This window comes from Equus asinus, chromosome 12 (assembly GCF_041296235.1).
Source record: "Equus asinus isolate D_3611 breed Donkey chromosome 12, EquAss-T2T_v2, whole genome shotgun sequence".
NCBI classification, from domain to species: domain Eukaryota; kingdom Metazoa; phylum Chordata; class Mammalia; order Perissodactyla; family Equidae; genus Equus; species Equus asinus.
Window position 1 is genome coordinate 82,004,379 of NC_091801.1, and position 25,552 is coordinate 82,029,930.

The 25,552-nt window shown below is 43.6% G+C and overlaps 1 protein-coding gene across 13 annotated transcripts in view; it reads right to left on the reverse strand.

Annotated features, from left to right (window-relative positions):
* The window catches only part of TRAPPC9 (trafficking protein particle complex subunit 9), a 623,416-nt gene that overhangs the window by 497,762 nt on the left and 100,102 nt on the right, over positions 1 to 25,552 (reverse strand). For all 13 annotated transcript variants that reach the window (XM_044781131.2, XM_044781133.2, XM_070481660.1 and 10 more), the window contains one exon: positions 1,317 to 1,443. In XM_044781131.2, the coding sequence (XP_044637066.1) occupies positions 1,317 to 1,443 (127 nt within the window). The remainder of the gene's footprint in view (positions 1 to 1,316; positions 1,444 to 25,552) is intronic.

Here is a 25,552-nt window from a genome sequence, read left to right on the forward strand (position 1 = left end):
GCCACAGCCTAGCCAACTTTTAGATGGGGCAGCCTGCCAACTCTGTCTGATGAACTACACGAGTGCCCATTGGGACATCCTCTTAAAATTCAAGGGTAGCCTGCCAGGGACTTCTGTGCACACTGACCCTTTCTGCCCTCACTTCTCAGGAGCATACATTTCTCGCTTCAGGAACAAAACCATTTCATTTGGCAGTATTACACTTGTCCCCAAGGAAACGCATGGAGAGAGAAAACGCACATTTATTAAGCACCAGACCACACGCTTTTACATGTTACTTCACTGAATTCTTCTAATGACCTAATGTCATGGGTTTTCTTTCTTAATTTTTTTCTGATAAGCAAACTGACGCCCAGGAAGGTAAAGGGACTTGCTCATGTAATGTCATGGACCTGGGAGGCACACCCAAGCCCCTTCCACAGTATCGCAAGGCCAAGTGGAACCTGAGAAACAACAGCCAAGCGAAGAGCATTTCAAAGATGCTTAGCATCTTCATCACATGGTATCCTAAGGTCATAGCACTTCTATGAACAGCAAAATATCAAGTCTCAACTGTTTCTTTTCAGTCTTCAAACAAATCTTTCAGAAAATCAGAAATCATTTCAGGAGAGTAGTTCAGAAACCTTTTTTAGTACCCACTTTGCACGTGCCAAAGGGCCTCTGCTCCCTAAAATCTTACAATCTGTGAAGAGAGACAGTCACATAAAAAGGGATTCCAGGACTGCACACAGTGCAAACACTGTGAGAGAGGTGGGCAGTGGGAGCTATGGAAAGCCAGAAGTCTCTTGTAACCAACGGCAGGGTGGTGACAGCAGGAGGAAGTATCAGGAAAGAATAAAGTCAAGGAGAAGAAAGATGAACTCCAGGGAGAGGGTGGAACAGGAGCAGAGGCACACGAGTGGGAAGGCGCCTGGTCTGTCCGAAGAGCTGTGCTGTGTTGTGAGGGATCCCAGTCTAGGAAAACGGGGAACTGCTGGAAGCTTGTGAGGAGAAGAGTGACAGGTTGAGTTTGTTTCAATCACAGCAGAGTGCTCAGGACGTGGGCTTTGGAAGCAGACAGACAGGGGTTTGCATCTGGCTCTGCCATCTCACAGGCACACGACTATGGCAGTTACATAAGGCACTGGCCTTGACTCTCCCGTCTATAAAATACTCACACCTCATAGGGCGGCTGCTGAGATTTCATGAGGTATTGGACCACATACATAGCCAACAAAAAATGAAAATGCTTCTGAAGACCCACCTTCACTATCAGACTGAAGGGAAACGTTCTGGAGCACAGGGCACCCTTCGCATTCCAGAAGGGTCTGTCCTACCTGACAATGGGCAGTTTGGTGAAGGGCACCGGAGGCAGCACGAGGCCATCTGGGAGAGTGATGAGTTCCATCGTCCCAGGACATTTGGACGTATAGTTCTCCAGGCTTTGGGTCACGTCTTTCTTTTCTGAAGAGAAAATAAAAACAAAATAAAGGCTAATTAAACAAAAGCAAAAGTGAGAGCCTTCTGGATTTTCTTTTGTTTTGAGCAAAAATAAAATTCTCTACCCAACCCCTGACAGCCCAATGAGTCTAATCTTCTGACAGAAATAAAGAAGCAGTGACCACAAGAAACAAAAAGTAGAAGCTTTATTCAATTTATTCAAATAATCACTAGCAGCTGCTCCCTTTAAGGACCTATGGATAAAAAGGAAATTAAGTTACGATCTCCTAGGAGATTTCATTTTCCAACAGAATAAATCCTTACCAAATTCCAAGAAAGTCAATAGGCAGGCAGGACTGGAGAATCAGTTTATTATTTAAATATTTTTCCAGCAATTACTAGGTACCAAGACAAATGCCAGGCCCTGTCCCCAAGGGTTTTATAGTCCATCTGTATAATAGATATTTAAGTGAACAACCACAAGTCAACGTTTTTGGTATAAAAATAGAGCTTTGTGAGGTAAGACTGTCTTTCTCACCCCGTCCCCATCCCTTTCACTAGGAGGGAAGAAGACAGGACATAGGTAATAATAAATAACGCTTGCTCATTGTCTAGGACATGCTCTAGACACACGCTCACAGACTCTGTAACACTCCAGAGCTCAAGAGACTTTCCTGCGCTAAAACTCGTACTAACTCAGGAAGGCAGCCATTACTGTGCCCATTTTGCAAATGAAAAAACTAAGACCAAGTGAAGTTAAACCACTTGTCAAAGATGGTGTGTCTGGCAGTAAGTCTGCGGTCTTCTCCCTACGCTGTTTAGAAGAAGGAGGAAAGTTAGGAATTGGGATGGGTGTGGGAAAGGGAGTTCCCTCCAGGCCTCTACTTTCTCCGTCACTGCCAACTGGAGAGATGGAGGACTTGGGGAGAAGAGTAATGGGAGGACACAACCATCCGGGCGACCTAGGGCAACGGAGTTAGACCAGGTCCCAATAAACAGACACTTTCTAGGTCTCTCCCTGTCTGTGTGTGACCACCTTAGGGGAAGCGGTTCAGCCTTTCTGAGCCTTAACTTCCTAACTAAGGAATTGCTAAGGATCAAATGAGATAACACATCAGAAAACAGTGACTGGTACAGATGAGCACTGAGAACAGTGAAACAATTGCTAACTGTAATCATTACCATGCAATTGCACTGAAGGAAATGGGAGAAAGTCGACAGAGAAAGAGTAAATGGCCACAAAGTGAGGCCAAGTGCTCCACTAAGACTGGTGACCATAAACAACAAATATCCAGCCAAGGACTTCATAGATCTCAGGCACACACAGAAAGGGGCAAACTGCTGCCACAGGAGTTTTCTGTGTCCAAGCATCATTCTCTAGAGAGCAGGAGGGCAGAAATGCGACCAGAATTAATTTTGAATACAATACAGTAATGTTAATCTGCAACATGAACAAAATTATTTCAATAATCAAATCACCTTCAATTTATAGATGATAAATCTGCCAAAGAGCTGCAGCTGATAGCATGCAAATGACCTAATTTGCCTATTAGGCAGAGTGCTCATGGTTTAGATATCTTATTAAGCTGAATTATGCTCTCTCAGTAAACACTGCCAAAATGAAGACGGAAATGAATTCATTTGTGATGCCTAATGCACTTGCAAAGCTACCCAAGAAGGAAAAGTACCTGTGGTATATTACTCAGCTTAGCTGCGAATGGCTTTTCTATAGAGACAAGAGTGTAGACATTGAGTACTATAACGCACATGAATAACGCACATAAGTGGGGCCCAGCGGCTATGGGCTTCACCGCATGGCACTCCTGCTGTGCTGGTTCATTAGGGATCCTACTGTGCTTCTGCTTGGGGCCTTTTCTTTTGGTCTGGTAGTTTTTCCATGGAAGAATTGCCTCCGTGGGGTACAAGCCTGGCTGTGGGCATTCTCAGAGTTCTATGGAAGCCAAGTGAAGGGATGAACATCTCAATATTCACTTATTCCCCTTGATTTGGGTGGGGCCCTCCTCTCGAGCTGTGCCTGGTGACTCCCAGCCAGATACACATTCTTTTCAACTGCCATCAGGTGAAATACCAGTCTTCTGCTGGGGTGGAAGAGGGACAGCCACCTGCTCCAGGAGCAGAGGAGGAGATCTGAGGATATAACCAACTCATGAGATGACTCTCAGCAACTTCTCCTACTTCTACTGCTCTCATCACACTCCCATCCAGAGTGCCTACTGCTTTCTGGAGCTTCTACAGGGCACAGGAACTTGGAATGCCTCTCAGCTTTCCCACCGGCTGACGACTTTGGTATCATTTTAGTGGAGTCTCCAGAGTTAAATGCTTACGTTCAATTGTTAGTGTGATCCATCCATTAGAAAGTTCCTATCAACCTTTCTCCTAATGGATTTGAGCATCTGCTATACATTGTTGCCCAGATCTATTATCTTATCAAGGATTACAAAATAGTAAGGAAGGATTTTTTCTTCTTCTTTTTTTGTTTTTGTTTTGTTGTTGTTGTTTGAGGAAGATTGGCCCGGAGCTAACAGCTGTGCCAATCTTCCTCTATTTTATGTGGGATGCTGCCACAGCATGGCTTGACTAGTGGTGCTAGGTCCATGCCTGGGATCCAAACCTGTGAACCCTGGGCCACCAAAGCAGAGTACATGAACTTAACCACTACGCCACCAGGCCAGCCCCAGGAAGGATTTTTTCTACATGAGCCATTTGGTTATCCTGAAACACAGAAAGGAGGGTTAACAAATGGTTGGGTCTTTCTCTTTACTTACTGGAGTAGAGAACTGGTGCCCCAGCCACCTCCAGTGATGACCAGTGAGTCACATATTACTTAGCATCATTATGAACTGGGGCATTTTCATATATCTGGTGTTTCAATTGGTTGCCATCTCATTCTTTTTTGATGTTCAAATTGTCCCATCTTTGGCCAGTGGGGGCCCATTCAGGTCGGTTCCTGTGTCCTTTAGGTAAGACCCCATTATTCATCAATAGCTTGTTATCTTTCTGGCTCATTTCCAGCCCCAGATCTAGAATCAAACCATTTCTCCAAGGAGCCCTGGATCCTCTTAGTGAGAAATGGTGTTTAGAGATCAGAATCTGGAGGCTAGGAGTACTCATTGCTAGTGGATTCTCACTGTCTCTCTAGGCCTTGACAAAAGACAGGTCAACTCACCAAGTGTTTAGAGATCAGAATCTGGAGGCTAGGAGTGCTAGTGGATTCTCACTGTCTCTCTAGGCCTTGACAAAAGACAGGTCAACTCACCAAGTGTTTAGAGATCAGAATCTGGAGGCTAGGAGTACTCATTGCTAGTGGATTCTCACTGTCTCTCTAGGCCTTGACAAAAGACAGGTCAACTCACCAAGTGTTTAGAGATCAGAATCTGGAGGCTAGGAGTACTCATTGCTAGTGGATTCTCACTGTCTCTCTAGGCCTTGACAAAAGACAGGTCAACTCACCAAGTGTTTAGAGATCAGAATCTGGAGGCTAGGAGTACTCATTGCTAGTGGATTCTCACTGTCTCTCTAGGCCTTGACAAAAGACAGGTCAACTCACCAAGTGTTTTAAGTGCTGAGACTGTAAGTGATTTTCACTTTAAATGTTTTTTAAGGCTGAACAGTTAAAAATACATTTTATTTGGACTACAATCTCCTTAAAGGGAGAGAGTCTTGTCTTTTTTATTTTTCCCCCTAATTTTTCAAGAGTGCTTAGAACACAGAAGATATTAAGGAACCATGCGTTGGTTGGCTGACCTCATTTATTCAAAGAGGTAGGAAAGAATCACTCTTTGTTGGAGAGCAAAATAAAATCATAAAATAAGACACACATTCTCTGTCCACATAGTGTAGAATAACAGCCACTGATTCGCCAGCAAAAGCATCCAGTGCAGTTGGACCAAATCCTCTTCCTCCCTTCGTTTACCTTCAAGCACGGGAACTGCAGAGCAGCTCTGGGTACATCTGTCAATACTAAGAACTGTCACCCTGGCTGAGATCATTCTTTCTCCCGGTATCCCTGGGCTGGGGAAGCATAATTTCACAAGTTTTTCTACTTCAACAAAAAACAGCTGAAATAACCATTTGAGGCATTCCACCACTCACTACTACTTACATCACTTCCTCAACAAGTTACTGTCTTCCTTTATCTTTTTTTAACCTTCCCTGAATTTACTCATTCTTACGCTCATCCATTCAACTTTCAGCAAACATCTACTATGTACCCGTGGCATTGAGCATCAGTCACACACAAGTACTGTGGGCTCTACTTTTAGGGTGTCCCAAGTTGAAAGAGAACACAATGTCAAATATAATTCCTTATAAGTGACTTTACAGAGGCAGGATCAAAGTCTGGGAGAAGAGCACATGAGCAGCTAATTTCGCCAAAGAAGGCTTCATGGAAGAGGCGACATTTGGTCTTTGTAAAGGGTCATAGGACTCTGGAAGCAAAAACCATGAGTATAATATTTGGAGGTTTAGCTACGTTATTAGAAAGAATGACAGGAGCATAGAATGAATAATAATATATCATTATAAGCTGTATACACACAACAAAACTTGACAGAGAAGTTGCCTGAGGTACATGCAGGAGGAAACTGGCTAAGGTTGATAACATCTGTGGACATCAAAAGGGTTGACTGGTATAGGCAACACAGGGGCTCCGGAGGGAAAATTTGTTGTTACTGCTGTCAAGTTGATTCTGATTCCTAGAGACCCTGTGTACAGCAGAGTTGAACCCTGCCTGGTTTTTTGTGCCATCCTCTCACCTTTCCGCTATATCAGACAATGGTCTGCTGTTATTCACAGGGTTTTCATGGCCAATTCTTTTGGAAGTGAGTGGCCAGGTCCTTCTTCCTGGTCTGTCTTAGTCTGGAAGTTCCACTGAAACCTGTCCACCATGGGTGACCCTGATGGTATCTGAAATACTGGTGGCATAGCTTTAAGCATCACAGCAATACGCAGCCGTCACAGTATGACAACTGACAGACAGGTGGTGCAGGCCCCTGACCTGAAAACGAACCCGCGCTAGTGAGAGCACTGAATCTTAACCACTAGACCACCAGAGCTGGATGGATGGAAAATACCAAAGGTGAAAATGCTGCTGGCTGCAGTGGGGGGATGAGACTGGCCTTGCAGTATATTGATTATCAAATACTTTACACACATCTTGAATGTGTGTAAAACAGGATACCATAGAGACTTGTGATATTTACTGCAGAAATTTCACTGCTGACAATAGAGGATGAATACAAGTATGCTAGGCAGAAAAGGAAGGCTTCCCGTCCAGAGAAAGAAATGTAGAGATGCTCACAGACGAAAGAGAACAGATCTAGAGAGACACAGTTTGCACTTCTATCACATCTTCAGTGGAGACTAGCCCTGTTTTCAGCACGAAGTTAGCATGACTAAAACACCTGCAATCATTGCCCACAGCTACATCTTACTGAGACTTAGTATGTGCCAAAGACTGTACTAGGTTATTCAGACCATAAAACCTCTAAGGCAAGAGATCCTGGTATATACTGGAACTTCAATATGTTTTGATCCAAAATAGGCACGTAATACCTTCCCACAAAATCCCTGCCAAAAGGAGGTGAAAAAGGCATTATTCTCTCTCTTTCAAAGGTGTAAAAATTAACTCAGGGACAATCTGGGAAATTTGATTGTGGATTGGTGTTAAAAGCAGCCAAAATTCGGGGCTGGCCCCGTGGCCGAGTGGTTAAGTTCGCGTGCTCCGCTGCAGGCGGCCCAGTGTTTCGTTAGTTCGAATCCTGGGCGCGGACATGGCACTGCTCATCAGACCACGCTGAGGCGGCGTCCCACATGCCACAACTAGAAGAACCCACAACGAAGAATACACAACTATGTACCGGGGGGCTTTGGGGAGAAAAAGGAAAAAATAAAATCTTTAAAAAAAAAAAAAAAAAAAGCAGCCAAAATTGATTATTAATTTTTAGGTATATTATTTACATTGTGGTTATACAAGAGAACGTCCATTTTTTTAGCAATGCATACTAAAGAATGAAGGTATGAAATGAAATTATGTCTCTGGGATTTTCTTTAAAATAATTCAGCAAGTAGGAAAAGCAAAAGATGAAGTAAATATATGAAAATCTTGATAACCTTTGAATCTGGATGATAGATATGTGGGGATTTATTTTATTATTCTTTGTATCTTTATGTTTGAAATTGTTTCATAACAAAAATATTTAATGACCTCAGGGAAGTGAAATAATGTGCTCAAAGTCATACAGAGAAGAACAGAGTTGGGATTCAGATCCATGTTGACTGAATCTTCCTGTCCCACACCTTAGGCCCGACCACGAATACCCAGTGTCACAAAAACACAGATAAAAGAGCTCTAGGCCATGCGGCTGCTAACCTCTGTTCTACATGCCAAGCTGGAAGGAAGCTTGCCACAAATCTGAACATTCTCATAAGCATATGATTTGGTCAGTGGGAAGTGAGGACTCCTTAATCAACTTCACTAAAAATCAATTGTCTTAGTCGGCTCCGGCTGACATAATAAAATAGACTGATGACTTAAACAGTTAACATTTATTTCTCAAAGTTCTGCAGGCTGGGAAGTCCAAGATCAAGGTGCCAGCAGATTCAGTTCCTGGTGAGGCCCACTCCGCGCCTTGCAGATGGCCATCTTCTTATTATCTCCTCACGTAGTCTTTCCTCAGTGCGTGTGCACAGAGAAAGAGCTCTTCTTTCTCTTCTTCTTACAGAGCACTGATCCCATCACGAGGGTCCCTCATGACCTAATCTATACCTAATTACCTCCCAAGGGCCTCATTTCCAAATACAATCACATTAGGGGTTAGGGTTTAACATATGGATCTGGAGGTAGACGCAAACATTCAGCCCATAACATCAATATACCTTGTTCAATTTTGATCAAAACATCCAACAATTATTTCAGTCAAACTAGAGCACCTAAGGCCCTTGAGAGTTATTTTTTCTATCCCAGAAATGAAGGAAATTATGAAGACAGACAGGACATTTTTAATGTTCTGAAAGCCTAGTTACCACCTATCTATATTGTTCCTTATAGAAGCAAAAAAATATGATCACCAAAACTTTTGATCATAAAAAATTCACAGGCCATTTGCCATTTCAGGAGTTGACAATGGCATGAAAACCAGCACATCACAATTTCACAGTTTGTCTATTCTTGTTTCTTCCAAGTAACAGTCTGAGACAACCATGTTCACATTAAGTCAGTTACAGTATTCTAAACAGGTAGAGAATAGAAAGAGGAGAAAGAAGTACATCTTTTCTTCCAAATCTAAAATAAAAAAATCTAAGGAAGAAGGAAAAAGAAGAATACACAGGAAAAACTACAGGTGTGGTCCGATGCAATCTGAAATTATACTTTCAGAATTGATTCTGATACTCTCACTTAAACAAATAAAAACCACAGTGAGTATTTGAATTGTTTTCATAAGAATAATATTATTGACCTTTCAACATCATCATGCTGAGCTCTCTTAGGGGGTTCCCAATAGGCAGGACCCCTTTTTTCCATCCAGTTCCTAAATAAGTTGAAAACAAAACAAAAAGAAAACACAGAGGCTAAAATATCATCTTTTCTACCATGTACAGACCATGTTGAAGGACATGACGTGGTTTCTTAGAAACTGCAACTGCTCACTGATGCCAAGAACCGGGCACACAGACCTTCCTAATCCAGACACAAATTGTACTGAACTGAGCAGGCCAGATGGAGGCCATCCGCCCAGAGGAGGCCACCACCCGACTTCCCACGTGGAGCACAGACGAGCACTCAGGGTTTCTGTGGCCACAGAGCAGAGCAAGCTAAGCTAACCAATAACACTGGTTATTGGGACCAAACTTAGCATCAGGTAAGTCACCCTACCTCTCCAGAGATGGAGTGAAGGGCCTGCAGTTATCCTAACCGAATCTCCTTTGTAGGAAAGACATCAGAGATTGGGAAGAGTATTATGCTCCACCAACAAATAAGGTAAGTGTTATTGTTATGCCATTTTACTAAGACATAAGTGAGGTCCAGGGAGATGAAGTGATTAGCTCAAAGTCACAAAACTAGTGGTCTGTGAAGCTGGGGCTCAAGGTCAGACCCACAACCCTGAATCCATGACCTCTCTACACCTCACCCATTCATCCAATGGCATCTCCCTGCCATGGAAAGGTTAATTTCCATTACAAGTATCGCCGTGGCAACTCCCACTTCTGGAGCAGCTTAGAGAAGAACAACACTCCCACCAAGAACTAAGAGTCAACTAAAGAGCTGTCAAGGCAGCATGGATTTGAGGGTCCAGAGAGAAGAGAAGCTCTTTAAAATGAGTCCCACTTCCTGCATGCCACGTTAGCCCCGGGAGTGTGTGCAGATTCTTGGCGGGAGAGGGTCACTGCCAAGAGGCTGAGAAGCCAGCAGAGCTTCAGGCATCCTCACTGAGCTGGGAGAACAACGACTGATGAGCCACTAAGCCAGCCCCACCTCAAGGAGCCAGATCCCCAGGAGGAGCGAGGTGCAGCGAGAGTGCGTTCAACTGTCAGCACGAGTTCCCCGAGGCTTTTTCCAATCGCCTCTGCAGGACAGGAGGCTGCCAAGCCCATCAGAGAGTGGCTCAAAAGAGAGTAGCAGTTCAACTCAAAAAAGTGACACCAGACCCTTTCCACACTAACTATGGGAACGGCTGCATGAGTTACAAAAGGGGCTTTTTTTTTTTTTGAGGAAGATTAGCCCTGAGCTAAGTACTGCCAGCCCTCCTCTTTTTGCTGAGGAAGCACGGCCCTGAGCTAACATCGTGCCCATCTTCGTCTGCTTTATATGTGGGATGACTACCACAGCATAGTGTGCCAAGCAGTGCCACGTCCACACCCGGGATCCGAACTGGCGAACCCCGGGCCACCGAGAAGCGGAACATATGAACTTAACCTCTGCACCACCTGGCCAGCCCCAAAAGGGGCTTTTTAAAAACCCATCAGAGCAAACAACCAGAGCAAACGATTCCTGACATGCAAATGTCTAAACACCTGATTCTCTCCATTGGGTCAGACAAATATCATCAATGAAGACTTCAAAATGTGCATTACTTATTCTCTCTTTTGTTCATTAAAAAAAGAAACAAGACTGGGGCTGGCCCCGTGGCCGAGTGGTTAAGTTCGCGTGCTCCGCTGCAGGCGGCCCAGTGTTTCGTTGGTTCGAATCCTGGGCGCGGACATGGCACTGCTCGTCAGACCACGCTGAGGCGGCGTCCCACATGCCACAACTAGAGGGACCCACAACAAAGAATATACAACTATGTACTGGGGGGCTTTGGGGAGAAAAAGGAAAAAGATAAAATCTTTAAAAAAAAAAATCTTTAAAGAAAAAAAGAGAAACAAGACAGAATGGTGAAAAAGACAACCATATGACCCTCGTGCACTGCTGGTGGGCAAGTAAAATGTGGACAGTGGCATGGTGGTTCCTCAAAAAGTTAAGCATAGAGTTACCACATGATCCAGCAATTCCACTTCCCAGGATATACCCAAAAAAATCGAAAACAGGGACTGAAACAGATACTTGTACACCATGTTCACAGGAGCATTACTCACAACAGCCAAAAGGCAGAAGCAATCCAAGTGTCCGTCAACGAATGAATAAACAAAATGTAGCATATACATAAAATGGTACAGTCATGCACCATGACAAAAACAAATAACAATGTTTTTGTCAATGACAGATTGCACATACGATGGTGGTCCCATAATATCAGTACCATACAGCCTAGGTGTGTAGTAGGCTATACCAACTAGGTTTGTGTAAGTGCATTCTATGATGTTCGCACAACGGAACTGCCCTAACGACACATTTCTCAGAATGTATCCCCATTGTTAAGCTATAGGACTGTATATTCTTCAGGCTTAAAAAAGGAAGAAAATTCCGATACATGCTACTACGTGGATGAACCTTGAGGACATTATGCTAAGTGAAATAAGCCAGACACAAAAACACAAATACTGTATGATTCCACTAATATGAGGTACCTAGAGCAGTCAAATTCAGGGAGACTGAAAGTATAGTAGACATCACCAGGGGCTGGGGAACAGAGAGAATGGGAGTTCTTGGTTAATGGGGACAGAGCTTCTGCTTAAGATGATGAAAAAGTTCTAGAAATGCATAGTGGTGATGACCACACAACATTGTGAATGTACACAATGCCACTGAATTGTGAACTTAAAAAGTTAAAATGGTAAATTTTATGTATATCTTACCACAATAAAAAAAATCAATGAAAAAATAATAATAATAGTATATGTCAGGCACGGTATAAGGTTCTGGAGATACAGAGACATGTAGACACAATCAAAGATGCCACAATCCAACTAATCTACTTATTATTGACAAGTTAGAGGAAAAAGGATTTGATGTTCAAATGGACACAGGAGCTGAAGAAGAAGCAAGAGACAAGACAAGCATCAAGAAAAAGAGCTTTGGAGACCGGGTAGAATACAGTCATTGACCAAGATGGAAACAGAATAAGGAAAAGGTTAGGGGTGATGGATCTGAAGGCAGTGGTTTAGAAACGTTGAGCTTGAAGTATGTAGGGACCAACCAGAAGGACAAAGAGACCCAAAAAACTGTTGGATGGAACTAGGAAAGTGGATAGAGAATAAGGTAGAATCCTGAGCACCATGAAAATCAGCAAAGATAACATTTGCTAGGTCAGTGCAAAGGTGACAAAAGAATAGAAGGGCCAAGGACAACAGTCTGGGAAACACAGAGGTAAAGGGCAGTGAGAAAAGCAAGAATTAGTAAATGAGTTTGAAAAGAGACAATCCTAGAAATTTGGGATGAGACTCAAGAAGCAAAAAGACAAGTTTCCCTGGAAAGAAGAGGAAGGGGGGTGAGTGTGAGAGAAAGGCCAATCAGGACGCAGACAAAAACCCATCGCCACACTTGGGAGTTAAGTGGACATTTGTCATCTTCAAAAGAAACTAGTGGGCGCAAGAACCCAACAGCAACAACTGGAGAGCTGGCTGGGCACTGAGGGAGTGCCGGCTGCCTCCTGAGTAGGGGGTCATGTTTAAAGCAGACACAGGCAGCAGCCTGAAAGCCAGGCACTCCACAGGGGCTTTCACCTACACTGCCTCCCTTAATATCGACATCTACCCAGTGAGTAAAGTATTGTCATTAGCCCTGTGTGGTGACGAAGAGCACTGAGGATCCAAGATAAGATCTCTCTTTTCCAAAGCCACTTTGCTAGTGAGCAAGGCTGAGATTTTAAGGGAAGGCTTCTCACATCTAGTGCTCTTTCCACCACGGGAGCAACTTCCTTGAGCATTATCGCGCCCATTTTACAGGAGGGGATTTGAGACTTGTAAAGGTCAGATGAGCTTACCTGGGGTCCTTCAGGTAACAAGTGGCTAAATTACATTGATACTTAGAGCCATGAGCTCAAGCTTTTTGCTTTTTCCATTTTGTCACACTACCCACCCCAGACTGCCCCAACATGTGAGAATACAGAAGAAAACACAAATGTCTTGAAACAGGATATCCAGCAAGTTAAGCATCTTACATAGCAAGAAAAGTCAACTCCGCTTTTCTCGCTCTGCATATGAAGCCAGGCAGCACAATGGTCCAAGAACAAAGGCTGAGACACTCACGCACCACCATGACAAAATGAACCATCTGCCAAAGCAGCAGCTTTTGAATAAGCCGTGTCATGTAACAAGACAACAAGCCTTTCCTTCACAGAATACTGATTGACTAGATGAAATTGCAGTGAGCACATTAATTGCCTCCTCCCAGCATTACTTTATATTTGTTTTTCACTTAATTTACATAGTAAAAGGTCAGAAGCCTTGATAAAGCAATCATTAATAACACCAGGAGATTCAATATTTTTCCTTGTTCTTTTCAAGTATATAAACACGTTCTACCAAAATGAAAGGCAATTATGTTGTCATCAGCTTATTACATAATCATCTATTTAAAGCACTACCTAGAAAATTTTTTAATATCTCTAGAGATCTTACTATAAGTCCCAGAAGGGGAAATTATCTTAAGAATAAACACTAAATATATAATTAGAAAGAATCTGCACACTGAGTTACGAAGTAATGGTTAGATAAGCTTTGGTACAGTCACATAATACAAATTTATGCAATCATTAAAAATTACATTTATCGGGCAGCCCAGTGGCGTAGTGGTTAAGTTTGCATGCTCTGCTTCAGCGGCTCAGGGTTTGCGGGTTTGGATCCTGGGCGTGACCTACACACCACTCATCAAACCATGCTGTGGCAGCACCCCACATACAAAAAATAGAGAAAGGGGGGCTGGCTCCATGGCTGAGTGGTTAAGTTCATGCACTCTGCTTTGGCAGTCCGGGGTTTTACCGGTTCAGATCCTGGGCACGGAGCTGGCACCACTCATCAGGCCATGCTGAGGTGGTGTCCCACATAGCACAACCAGAAGGATCTACAACTTGAATATACATCTATGTACTAGGGGCTTTGGGGAAAAGAAGAAGGAGAAAAAAAAGATTGGCAACAGATGTTAGCTCAGGTGCCAATCTCTAAAAAAAAAAAGAGGAAGACTGGCACAGATGTTAACTCAGACACAGTCTTCCTCAAGCAAAAAAAGAAGACTGGCAACAAATATTAGCCGAGGGCCAATATTCCTCACCAAAACAATTAAAAATTTTTTAAAATGACATTTATAAAAGTCTGTGATAATGTGGAAAACATCTTGTTATATGAAAAAATCACGATGCAAAATTATATTTATGAAATTAATATGATTTTTAAAAAAGAAATACACTAAAATGTTAACAGTGTTTGTCCATGTAGGATTATGCACAATTTTTTCCTTTCTGTTTATGCTTTCCAAGATTTCTAAAAGGAGCATAAACTATTTGTATAATAAAAATTATTTCAAAAATAATTAAAATTAAATTTTCAGAAAGTTTTATAAAGAGAAATCAGGGCTTGTTGATAAATGTTCCATATGAGAAAAGAACGTGCTAACACGTCCCTGGAGTGAGGAACTTTCGCGGTTCCCTCGTTTTGACAGAGGTGGAAGTTTACTGTAAGGATACTCCCCGTCCTGCCCAGCCTCACACAGCTGTTCTCGGCAGTGCTCGGAAACGACAGCTGCAGCAGCAACTGACACTTCCTGAGGACTTACTACACGCCAGGCACCGCGCCAAGCACTTCACACATGTCCTCTCATCAAACCATCCCCTAACCCTTACGTCAAAGGTGCCCTTGTCATCCCTGTTTTACAAATGAGCGAACTGAAGCTGCGGAAGTTCTGACTCCCAGGTCAGCGTGCCTTCCACTCTCCAGCAGGCTCTCCTTGTAACAAATTCTATGTTCAGCCATCTCCGCTTCTTCTAAAACTATACCCATTTCACTCAACGTTCCTTCAACAAACAAATATTGAGGCTGTGCCCTGTACAAGGCAGACCCCTCCCTTAAAGCACTCAGCCAGATCCGCAGACCCTCGAGGACAGCACCATCTCCTAAGCCTCAGTCCCCTTCTGTGCCTGGGGGGTCTCAACTGATACACACTAAGAAACACTTTGGGAAAGGCAATGTTAAACTAATTCAGTTCCACACTTATTGACTATCTCCTAGGTAAAAGCATTGTCCAAAATGACGAAAGACAGAAGGTGAATAAGACGTGGTCCTGTCCCCAGGGAGTCCGTAATCTAGTGAGGGAACCAAATAGGGAAACTACTCTCAGGACACAATGAAATGATGCTGACTTGAGAACTAAGTAAGGTAAAGAGGAGGTGAAGAGGAAGGAATTACTACTTTCTTAATAACGTGGGAAACACGGAAAGTACAAAGACAGAGCACACTACAAGAGGAACAGCTTGAAAAATGATATGATGTGCTTAAGGAACCAAAAACAAGTCAATATATATGAAAATAGATTATGTACATGGAGAAAGAATGAAATTAGGCAAAAAAGATGGTTTGAATCAAATCATGAATGCCTTGAGACGGAGTGGAGACGTTACTAGATAGAGGAAGGGTAGTCACTGTAGGTTCTTAAGGAACGGAAGGATGTGATTTAGCTTGCATTTCAAGGAGAGAATTCTGCCTTCGGTGTGAAGAATGGCTAGGAAGGAGCAAAGCCAGGAGAGAGGACGTGATGTTAAGAGTCTATTGCACCGGTCCAAGAAATAGGTGTGGAAAGTCTGAAACAGGGCCGTGACAGTGCAAGGGAGAGGAGGAATCCCATTTGAAGACAACTCAAGCACTAGAATAGACATAGGGCACATTCAAGAAATTAGTAGGGTCAAGGATAAATAGGACAATTTGAGGATGACTCTAAAAGTTTTATTCTTCTAAGAATGAGAAGATGGTGACACCTTCAAGGAAAAGATAATTAATTCAACTGAGGATACAGTGACTTTAGGATCCTATGACATTCTGGGGACACGCCCAGCCTTCATTTGGAAATTGAAGCTCAGAATTAGGACTGGAAGTATAACTGTGTAAAATCATGATGAAATTTTTGTTAAAGAAAGTATATTTTGAATACACGAAGAGCTTAATTCACAAATCCCCATCACAAATCTTCACAGAATTTTTTTTTTAAAGATTGGCACCTGAGCCAACATCTGTTGCCAATCTTCTTTTTTTTCCTTTTTCTTTTTCTTCTCCCCAAAGCCCCCCAGTACATGGTGGTATATTTTTAGTTGTGGGTCCTTCCAGTTGTGGCATGTGGGACACTGCCTCAGCGTGGCCTGATGAGCGGTGCCATGTCTGCAACCAGGATCCAAACCGGCAAAACCCTGGGCTGCTGACCCAGAGCGTGTGAACTTAACCACTGGGCCATGGGGCTGGCCTCAGAATCTTTTTAATTTATGCCCTCGATGACCCACTTTGTAATTTCTGGGTTTTAATAATCTTGCTTTTCATAACTCAAATAATTACTTTTGATGTAACGCTAACTTTAAAATTTTTTTGAAACCAAGTTTCTTTTCCAGCTGCTGCAGTTTATTCCCCAAGGGGAAGCATGTGAGTGAAATAAACCTCCTTCTGCGTCACAACCCTCAGGTAATATCACTTAGCACTTCAAGTCAAAAATCCTTTTTGATTTTACGTTCTACAGATATTTCTAATGTTTCCAGATGCAACTGCAATCCAGTGAGAATTCCCAGTCCTGGACTGTCTCTGGCGACCCCACTATCTGCTCTGCAGAGAAGGAGACTTGATGAGGAACTGGGAGACAGAGAAAGGCAATGTAAAAATGAGGACCAGAGGAAAGATTTGGAAAAGGCATGACTTCTTTCATTTGCTGCCCTCCCTCAGCCCCACGACACAGTAAACGGAGAGACTGAGGATCCATCTCATCAAGATGGAAGCCCCGGGGGAGCACCTGTCCCAGGCCAAGTCCCGGTCTACTGACACTGACGAATGGCAAACTTCTAATGCATTGGCTTTGGGCTGAGTAGCAAAGTAATGAGTTGGCGATAAAATGAAGGAGAAGCTGAATAAATTAAATCTGACATTTTCTATCTCATCCAATCGTGTCTTTCAAACAAATGACAACTGTATCTAAGTTGACGGATAACCTCTGGTACAGAGATAAACTGGAGGCGTGGTACCTGATGTTGACACAACCTTTGGTGGCTCCAGCTCCTTCTCAGTGTAGGGCAATGAGATTCAACACTCAGTGAGTGCATTAGACAACTGTACATCATCGAGGCCAGAGAAGAAGAGCATGGAGTCCAGAGCCAGACGGCCAGGGTTCAAACCCCAGTTCCTACAAATACTATGGAGGAGATCGGAGGCATGTTGGCTAGTCTCTTTATGCCTCAATTTCCTCACTGTAAAATACGCCTAAGAATAGGAGCTACCATCACGGGGCAATGGTGAGGGCTACAGTAGTTCATACAAGCAAGGGTGCGGACTCCATGCCCAGCATGTAGACGGTGCATTCCAAGTACTGTCACACACTCCCAGCACCCAGAAACCCTCATTAAGGCAAAGCCTGGTCACAGTTTCTCTGCATCTTGAAGGTGCTCTTTTTGAGGAAAGATCTAACAGGAAGACATTCTAAAAAGATAAATACTGGCTGGGCGAGTGAGAAAATGAATTAACCAAACTTCAGAAGGCCAGGACTGTGCCATAAGAGCACAGGCTGAGACGATGAGGACTTCGATCTGGAAAGCAGAGACTGAGAGCTGAGACTGAGAATTAGGCCTTTAGAAATGCGGGAACAAACTGGAAAGGAGAGCATGTGGATCCGAGCCTGACGTACCCACATCTGAAGCTCCCCCCACTCTGCCACACACAGATGTGGCTGTGTGACCTCCCTGCCCTGGGCCTGTTTACTCATCAGCAAATGGGCCACCTGAGGTCACACGAGAGGCTGTGAGCGCCAGGCACGTGGTCAGCATTCAACACACTGGGTGCTGCTGGTGACACTGTTAACTTGTCTTACTGAAGTCCAAAATATTAGAACAAAGGGAGCTTGAGATGAGAAATAAAAAAGAAAGTAAATACTAATTGTGTGTAGCGTGCCAGGTGCTATGCTAGGTATGGAGTGTAGGTGTCACCCTAGCGCAGAGAAGAACAAAGTTAGTCCCAGAGAGGCAGAGGGATGCTTCTGCTGGTGCTGCCCCTCTGCTGCAATGTTGGCCCCATCGCATCCCAGTTCTCTCTTAAGGTTCAACCTCGACATCCTGGCCTCCATGAGCTCCGAGCCCCAGGCAGAGGTGAGCACTCCTCCCCTCAGCAACTGTGGCACTCTGACGAAATCACTGATGGTACTTGTCACATGCTCTGGCACCTCTCATGTTTTATGTAGTTGTTTTATCTCTTCTAAAGCCATCTCTAGGAGACTGACCCCATGGCCTAGTGGTTAAGTTCCACAGACTCTGCTTTGGCAGCCCATGTTTGGTTCCCGGGCACGGCCCTACACACCATGCTGTGGTGGCAACCCACCTACAAACCAGAGGAAGACTGGCACAGATGTTAGCTCAGGGCAAATCTTCCTCAAGCAAAAAGAGGAAGATTGGCAACGGGTGTTAGCTCAGGGCAAATCTTCCTCAGCAAAAACAAATAAAAAAATAAATCCATCTCTAGAACCAACAAACACCACCTTTCCACTCACAAAAACAGATCTCTGCCTTGTCCCACTATTGGGGTTATTCACACATATAGCACAGCCTTGAAATTCAGGAGAAATAGCACCTGGGCCTTCACAACTTCCCTAGTTCTACTAAAATTATCCCCGTAAATTCAAAATACGATTGAAACATCAGGAGAGCCCGTGGACACTAAGTGAGAACTCTCATTTTCACAACGACAATTAAAGAGTTACAAAGACACACTGACATGGGGGTGCTGGCAGTCAGCCAGCTCAGTCATTAGCCACATGATGCTTTCTGACACCAGCCAGATTGCAGGCACAACCCAAAACCCCCGCCTCAGCAGAGTTTTAAACTTACTACAAGGCACGGGCCCTTGAAGTTGTTCACTAACAGAAAAAGCCAACATCCTGGTCTGGCATTCTGTCCTCTCAGGTAGGGATTCTGTGGATTGCACATAGGATGCCCTCCTCTGGAAAAGGGGGGCCATTTGTACAGATAGCCACCCAGAGAAGAACGAAACCCTGAACATCCTTGAGAGGGTCTCTGCATTTTATTTTACTAAAGGATATGCCATTTCTTCTCCTAAAATAGATCCCTGCCACTTAGAAGTTGCTTAATAAACATTAACTTGAATTTAACTCAATCTCTTTTAAAAACTAATATCCAGAAAAGCCTAAACTGATACATTCTTTTTCTCTCTCAGCTCAATGAAGCAGAATGCCAGCAAGATGTGATGGCTACATGGACCAAACAACTTTGTTCTGTCCACATGCTATACATACAAGTGAAGCGAACAAATACGGACCACTGGTCACAAGAGACACTGGAGAAGGACGCAGCTAATTTCAAATGAGTCCGCTCCATTTCAACCCTATTACCAATTCTAAGAGAGAAATAAGCTATTTTGACCTCTTTGTGGGTCATAAAAACCAATTTAGTGGGTAACGATCAGCATTCCATGGGATGGGATGGGATAGGATGGGATGGGATGGCACGGGATAGATAACAGTTCACGTTATGGGCTGAACTGTGTCCTCCCCCCCCCGCAAAAGAATTCATACATTAATGGCTGAATGCCCAGTACCTCAAAATATGTATTTGGAGATAGGGCCTTTAAAAAGGTAACGAAGGTAAAACAAGGTCATATTGGTGGTCTCTAATCCAATATAACTGGCATTCTTATGAAAAGAGGAAATTAGGACACAGATAACACACACACACAGAGGGAAAACCACATGAAGACACAGCTAGAAGATGGCCACCTGCAAGCCAAGGAGAGGGCCTCAAAGGAACCAGCCTTGCACCTGATCTGAAGCTTCCAGCCTCCAGAACTGTGAGGAAATAGATTTCTGCTGTGTAAGGCCCTCACTCTGTGGATTTTGTTATGGCCGCCCAAGTTGACTAATACAGTACATCACACATAGTACGAACAGGTGTCATTTCATGAAATGTTGGGTTTCACACACACAGTGTATTTCCTACTATGGGTCATGATCAAAAAAGTTTGAACCCAACTGTTGTAATGATTCCAGGTTAGCTGTCCTCTCTGGTGTTCAGTAAGTTATTGGAGTCCATCTTGAACTTCTCACTTGAAATGACAGGAAATATTAATATATTCAAAATTCTAAATCAAATCTGAGAATGCAATATCTCACACAGAGAAAATTCAATAAATGAATAAAGATATATGAGTGATCGTTTAGTTGAATTCCTTCATTTTTTTTACCAAAGAGGAAAGTGAAAGAGAAGAGCAATGATTGGCCCAAGGTCACAGCTAGAAAGCCTGGGGCTAAAATCCCAACCTCCCAGCTCCTTACCCCACCCCCTGTTCAGAAAGCCATGCAGACCCTGAGCAAGACTCACACTTCTAGTCCACATGGCCCACACAACCTTTTCCAGTTGCTTCCAATTTTGAGATTCAATACTTCCACATGAAAACCGTACTACTTCATCTCGGCTTGAATTCAGTAATCAGAAATTCCACTTCTGTTATCTGACATATTCCTGAGACAGAGACATCTACATTTTGATCATTTAAGTCACCCTTAGCAATAAACAAGTACCTCAGCATACCACTGAGATAAACATTTTTTTAATGAAAATTGGTCCATTAAAGATTAGAGTCAGAGCCGAAAACAAAGGTTCCCCCATCTGTGCCCACTTAACTATGAAAATCCCACAGAGAAACTATCTTTTTAGACCTTTAACAGGTTACTTTGCTGCTAAAACTTTTGATAAAACTCACCAAAAGCTTAAAGCTATGTAGCTCTTTAATAGAAAGAACTGTACAGCACCCCGAGGGGAAAGCCTGCTTTCCAAGTAGGGGAAGTTAAGTGAAGATGCTAACGCTTACTGAGCTCCTGCTGCTGCAGGGCCTACGCCGCCACGCGGCTGATACACATTATGCTGATAATCCTCCAGCTAACCAGACATCAGCAACACCATCTACGTAATTTTACAGCTGAAGAGAGGCTTAGTAAAGTCAATAAATTGTCAAAGGTTACATGTAATCGGTAGAAGAAACAGGATGCAAACCCAGGTCTGCCTCAGTCCAAAGATCATAACCCACACATTTCTCTGCCCTGCGCTCCTTACTGAAGTGAGGTGTTATTGTCCCCACTCTACACATGGGGCAGCCCAGGGACATCAGCATCTTCTCCGAGGTCACTCAACCACCTCATGAAGGATACACATACGTCATCAAAGTGGAAAACTGCACAATTCTTCAGTTTAAGAACTGCACATGTTGAAAGACTTCAGGAAGTCAGAAACAAATCAACATAAACAATCACAATTACAATTTACTGAGTGCATATTACGTTTTGGGCTCTTTATAGTCACCGTCTCTAATCTGTAGGCCAGCATAGCGAGGTAGGTATAAGCCTCACTTTACTGATGAGGAAACAATGTCAAAGAAAACAAGCAATTTAACAAGCACTTACTGAGCCCCTATGAGTCAGACTTTGTGCTAGGCTGGGGTTTGGGGGGAAAAAACACCTGAATTCCAGCTGTCCAGCCTTTACACACGCAGTCCACAGACAAGAAAAATAGTGATTAACATGCAATGTGACAGCATTGTTACATAAGCGTAGGGAAGAAAACTGGCAATAAAGAAAGTTTCTGCTTCCTAAAGGTGTCAAGGGTAAAGATATGGGAAGTGAGGGAGGACAGTGCTACGTTCTGTGCAGCAGAAAGCCTGAGGAAGCAGCCCAGGATGGGAATGTAGAGACTCGGTGCCAGGCACAGCAGCGAAGCCTGGTGCCTAAGGGAAAGAGAGGACTGGGGACAGACAGAAAAGAACACTGCACAGCATGCCAAGGAATTTGAACTTTATTTCTGTAGGCAATGGGAAGCCTTTGATGCTACTGGAGCAGAAGATTGCTATGGATAAACCCCTGCTTTAGGAAGATCACTTTGTAGTCTGGGTGGCAGACAGGCGAGAAATGGGGACCTGAGAGACAAGGAGGCCCCTAGGATGTGATGCCGAATTCCAGACCAGAAATGGCAGAGTCTGGCCTGGGCAATGGTTCGCTGGCACTGCGTACAGCAGATGGTGGGCAGGGGTCTAGAAAAGGAAGACTCTACCCCACCCCCCGCTGGAAAGATATTGCATTCAGACAGACCCACAGTGTCCGGCAGAGACTAACGCCTTCGAGAAGTTGCACAAGCCCCTTTCAATACCACCCAGGATGTTCTATTTTGGTTTACCTAAAACTTGGCAAATTAGTATTTTCCCATAACTAGTAAATCAACTAATATATTTGGGATTTTGACATACTGATAGTTTTTCTTCACCTCATTATTTTACATGCGTGGTTTCTCCACCAAGAATACATTTTATCAGCAGGTACTTATTATGTTGTACTACACAGTATTTATCTCTTCAACACAGAACTAAAAGGAAGTCAAAAGCTTCCCTTCTTTCTGCTGGGTTTTTGTTCAATCCCTTCTGTCTATTTCTGAACAAACAAAAGGGATTGTATAAAATGCAATGGAAACAAATTATACCCCTTTGTTGAAGAGCTCCCACCAGGACTCTACAACATAATAATTCACAGGCTTCTCCTCCCTCCTCCCCCACCCAGGTGAAGAATGAAAAATATTAAATCAAAACTCCCAAAGAAACCACATATACCATCTGGAAAAAATTCAAAGGGGAAAAAAGCAGGTCAGGAGTGGAAAACAGGAACCAAAATAATATATATCACCTTTACAATATAAAAATTATGGCCTTCATTCTTGGCCAGAGCTCATGTGGTAGACCTTTATGCTCTGCTATATGAAGCCAAAGGGCAAAACTCAAATCAAAAACCTGTACGTACTTCATAATAGGAATAAGGCACAACATGTAGGGCTCCATACCCAAACCCTGTATGTTTTAGCCCATAAGTCCATATTATAGGAGACTTTCGCTTGTTATAGTCATGTTATTTTACCCATAATCTCCGATACCAAAATCTAGTAAAATAATGCATTCTTATTTTCAATATCATTTTATAATGTACTTAAAGTAAAAAACGTATCAAGAATATATATTAAAATATCCATGATTATAAAAGATGACCAGAAAAGTACATTACAATTCACAAAAAGTCTAGAATTACAGTAAGCACAAGAGCATGGGGGTAGGGGACATGGAGAAGGGTGTCTCCAATTCTGTCTCGTCCTACGCCTGACACTGCACAGTCTGTGCCTTCTGCCTTGACTCTCACAGACAACTGTTGTGCTGATGCACTGATGCACGTGCATCAGATTTTTTTCTTAAGGAAGATTCACCCTAAGCTAACATCTATTGCCAATCTTCCTCTTTTTTTCCTTGAGGAAGATTTGCCCTGAGCTAACATCTATGCCAGTCTTCCTCTATTTTGTATGTGGGTCACCGCCACAGCATGACCGCAGCTGACTGATGGAGGTTTGTGCCCAGGAACCAAATCCAGGCCACCAAAATGGAGCACTCCAAACTTAACCACTAGGCCACAGGGCTGGACCCAACAACCTTAGATTTTCACATCAGCCTCAGGGTCTTTCTTTTCAATAGAAGCATTTCATTAAATCGATAACTAAATGTGACATCATTTGTATAGTTTTGCATGACTTTTCATACACATAATTTTACAAACCACAAGAAACCTCATTGGGCCACAGCACAAATTTGACAACCGCTACCCACAGAACAGGGGCAATACAGGGTGCAGACATCCTCTGAGGGTGCTGAGGGCAGCAACGGGGATGCTGTGCTCTTTACTTCCCAACCAAACAAGTAATGACTAAGGAAGGGAAAAGGACAGAGGCTGGTTTTCAGAAATAAGCAAAGACCAAGAAAAGGCCTCAGTTAAAAATACCCCACTAATAATTTCTACTTATCGAAGTCTGTTTCTCAGAGCACAGAGCACACCTTCTGCACTGGCCTTCCAGGGGTCCTTGTGACAGACAGACTCCTGGGTCCAGAGTGGGGTCCCGGAATGGCACTGTAAATTCTGTGTTAACTTCTGGCTGAGCAATATTTTCTTTCAAAATACAAGTATTTCCCCTGAAGGCTAAGTCTTATTTGAACCAAATAACCACATCCATACCCAGCTGAGTGATACACAGGAAAAGAGAGGGAGGGGAGGGGAGGGAATCTGCCAGCTGCTTGCGGTCCCCATGTGTAAGACAGAGCGGAAGGAGTGATACACAGTAACTGTCTCTAATCCTCACAAAATCCTCACAGGAGACGGGTCCCTACTGCGCCATTTCACAAACAGGGAAGATGAGGCAGAGGGAAACTAGATGACTTTCCTATTTGGACAGCAAGTGAACAAATTCTGACTGAGCACCTGCCACACCAGCTCTAGGTACCAGACTGAGGAGGACAGACAGGTCCCTGGCCTAAGGGGCTCACCAGTGAGGAGCGAGGCCGACAATAAAAAGGCAAAGAGAAACAGGCTGACGCTAGGCAGAGAGTGAATGGGGCATCTGAGTTCAGACCTAAAGGATGCAGAAAAGGCAGAATGCAGAGATCTTGGGGGAAAACTATTAAAGCAGAAAGAACACACACAAGGTCCCAGAAATGGGAATGAAAATGAGTTTGTTTTCTTGGTGAGACAGAAATAAGACCAAATACAGTGGAGCTGAGTGAATAAATGGAAGACTGGAGGGAGATTAGTTTGAAAAACTGAGCAGGGGAGAAATCGTGGGGCCTGGTGGACTCTTGAAAATGATTTGGATTTTATTTCATTTTATTGTACGTGTAATAGGAGCCCATGGAAAGTTTGAAGCAGAAAAGTGATATAACGGGATGCTGTATGGAGGATGGACTATGGGGCCACTGAGACATCCTGGTGGTTGAGAATGTGCTTGCAGGAGCAGAGGTGGTGAGAAGTGGCGATATTTTATATATATTTAGGAGGTGAAACCCTGAGGACTTACTGATGAGGACTAAGATGTGGGGTCTGATGGGCAAAAAGGGATCAAGAATGACTCCATGGTTTCTGGCCTAAGCAACTGAATGAACGGTGGAGTCATGTGCTGAGACGGGGGAGTGAAGGAGGGGTAGACACTCAAGTCTAGAGCTCTGTATAAGAATCAAATATGAGAGCATGCATGAAGAGAGAGTTTTGGAGCCCTGGGGCCAGATGAGATCACCCAGGAGAAAGCGTAGATGGAGAAGAGGACAGTGTTGAGTGGATCTCGATGTGGATGCTGAAGTCACCAAGAACAGAGACAGAGTGGATGCTGCAGGAAAGAGTAAGCCAGGAGCTTAAATCATCACTGAGTAAGGAGGGGTGACCGGAGTATTTGCAAATGACCACAACATTGTCCAGAGAAGGGTTGGGGATTCGTGAGGCAGGCAGCAAACTTTGGCCTCTCCCCCTTTAGCTCTATTTTCCTCAGCCAAAATATCCAACCCAGTTTCTCCAGTTCATCCCCAAACCCCTCCCTTCCTTCTCCAAGATGAAGAAGGAGGTGACATGTAACAACCATGCTGATAAACCTCCCTTTGCACCATCCACAAGACTAGTCCTCGCTCCTCAGCCCAGCACAAAGGGTTATCATTA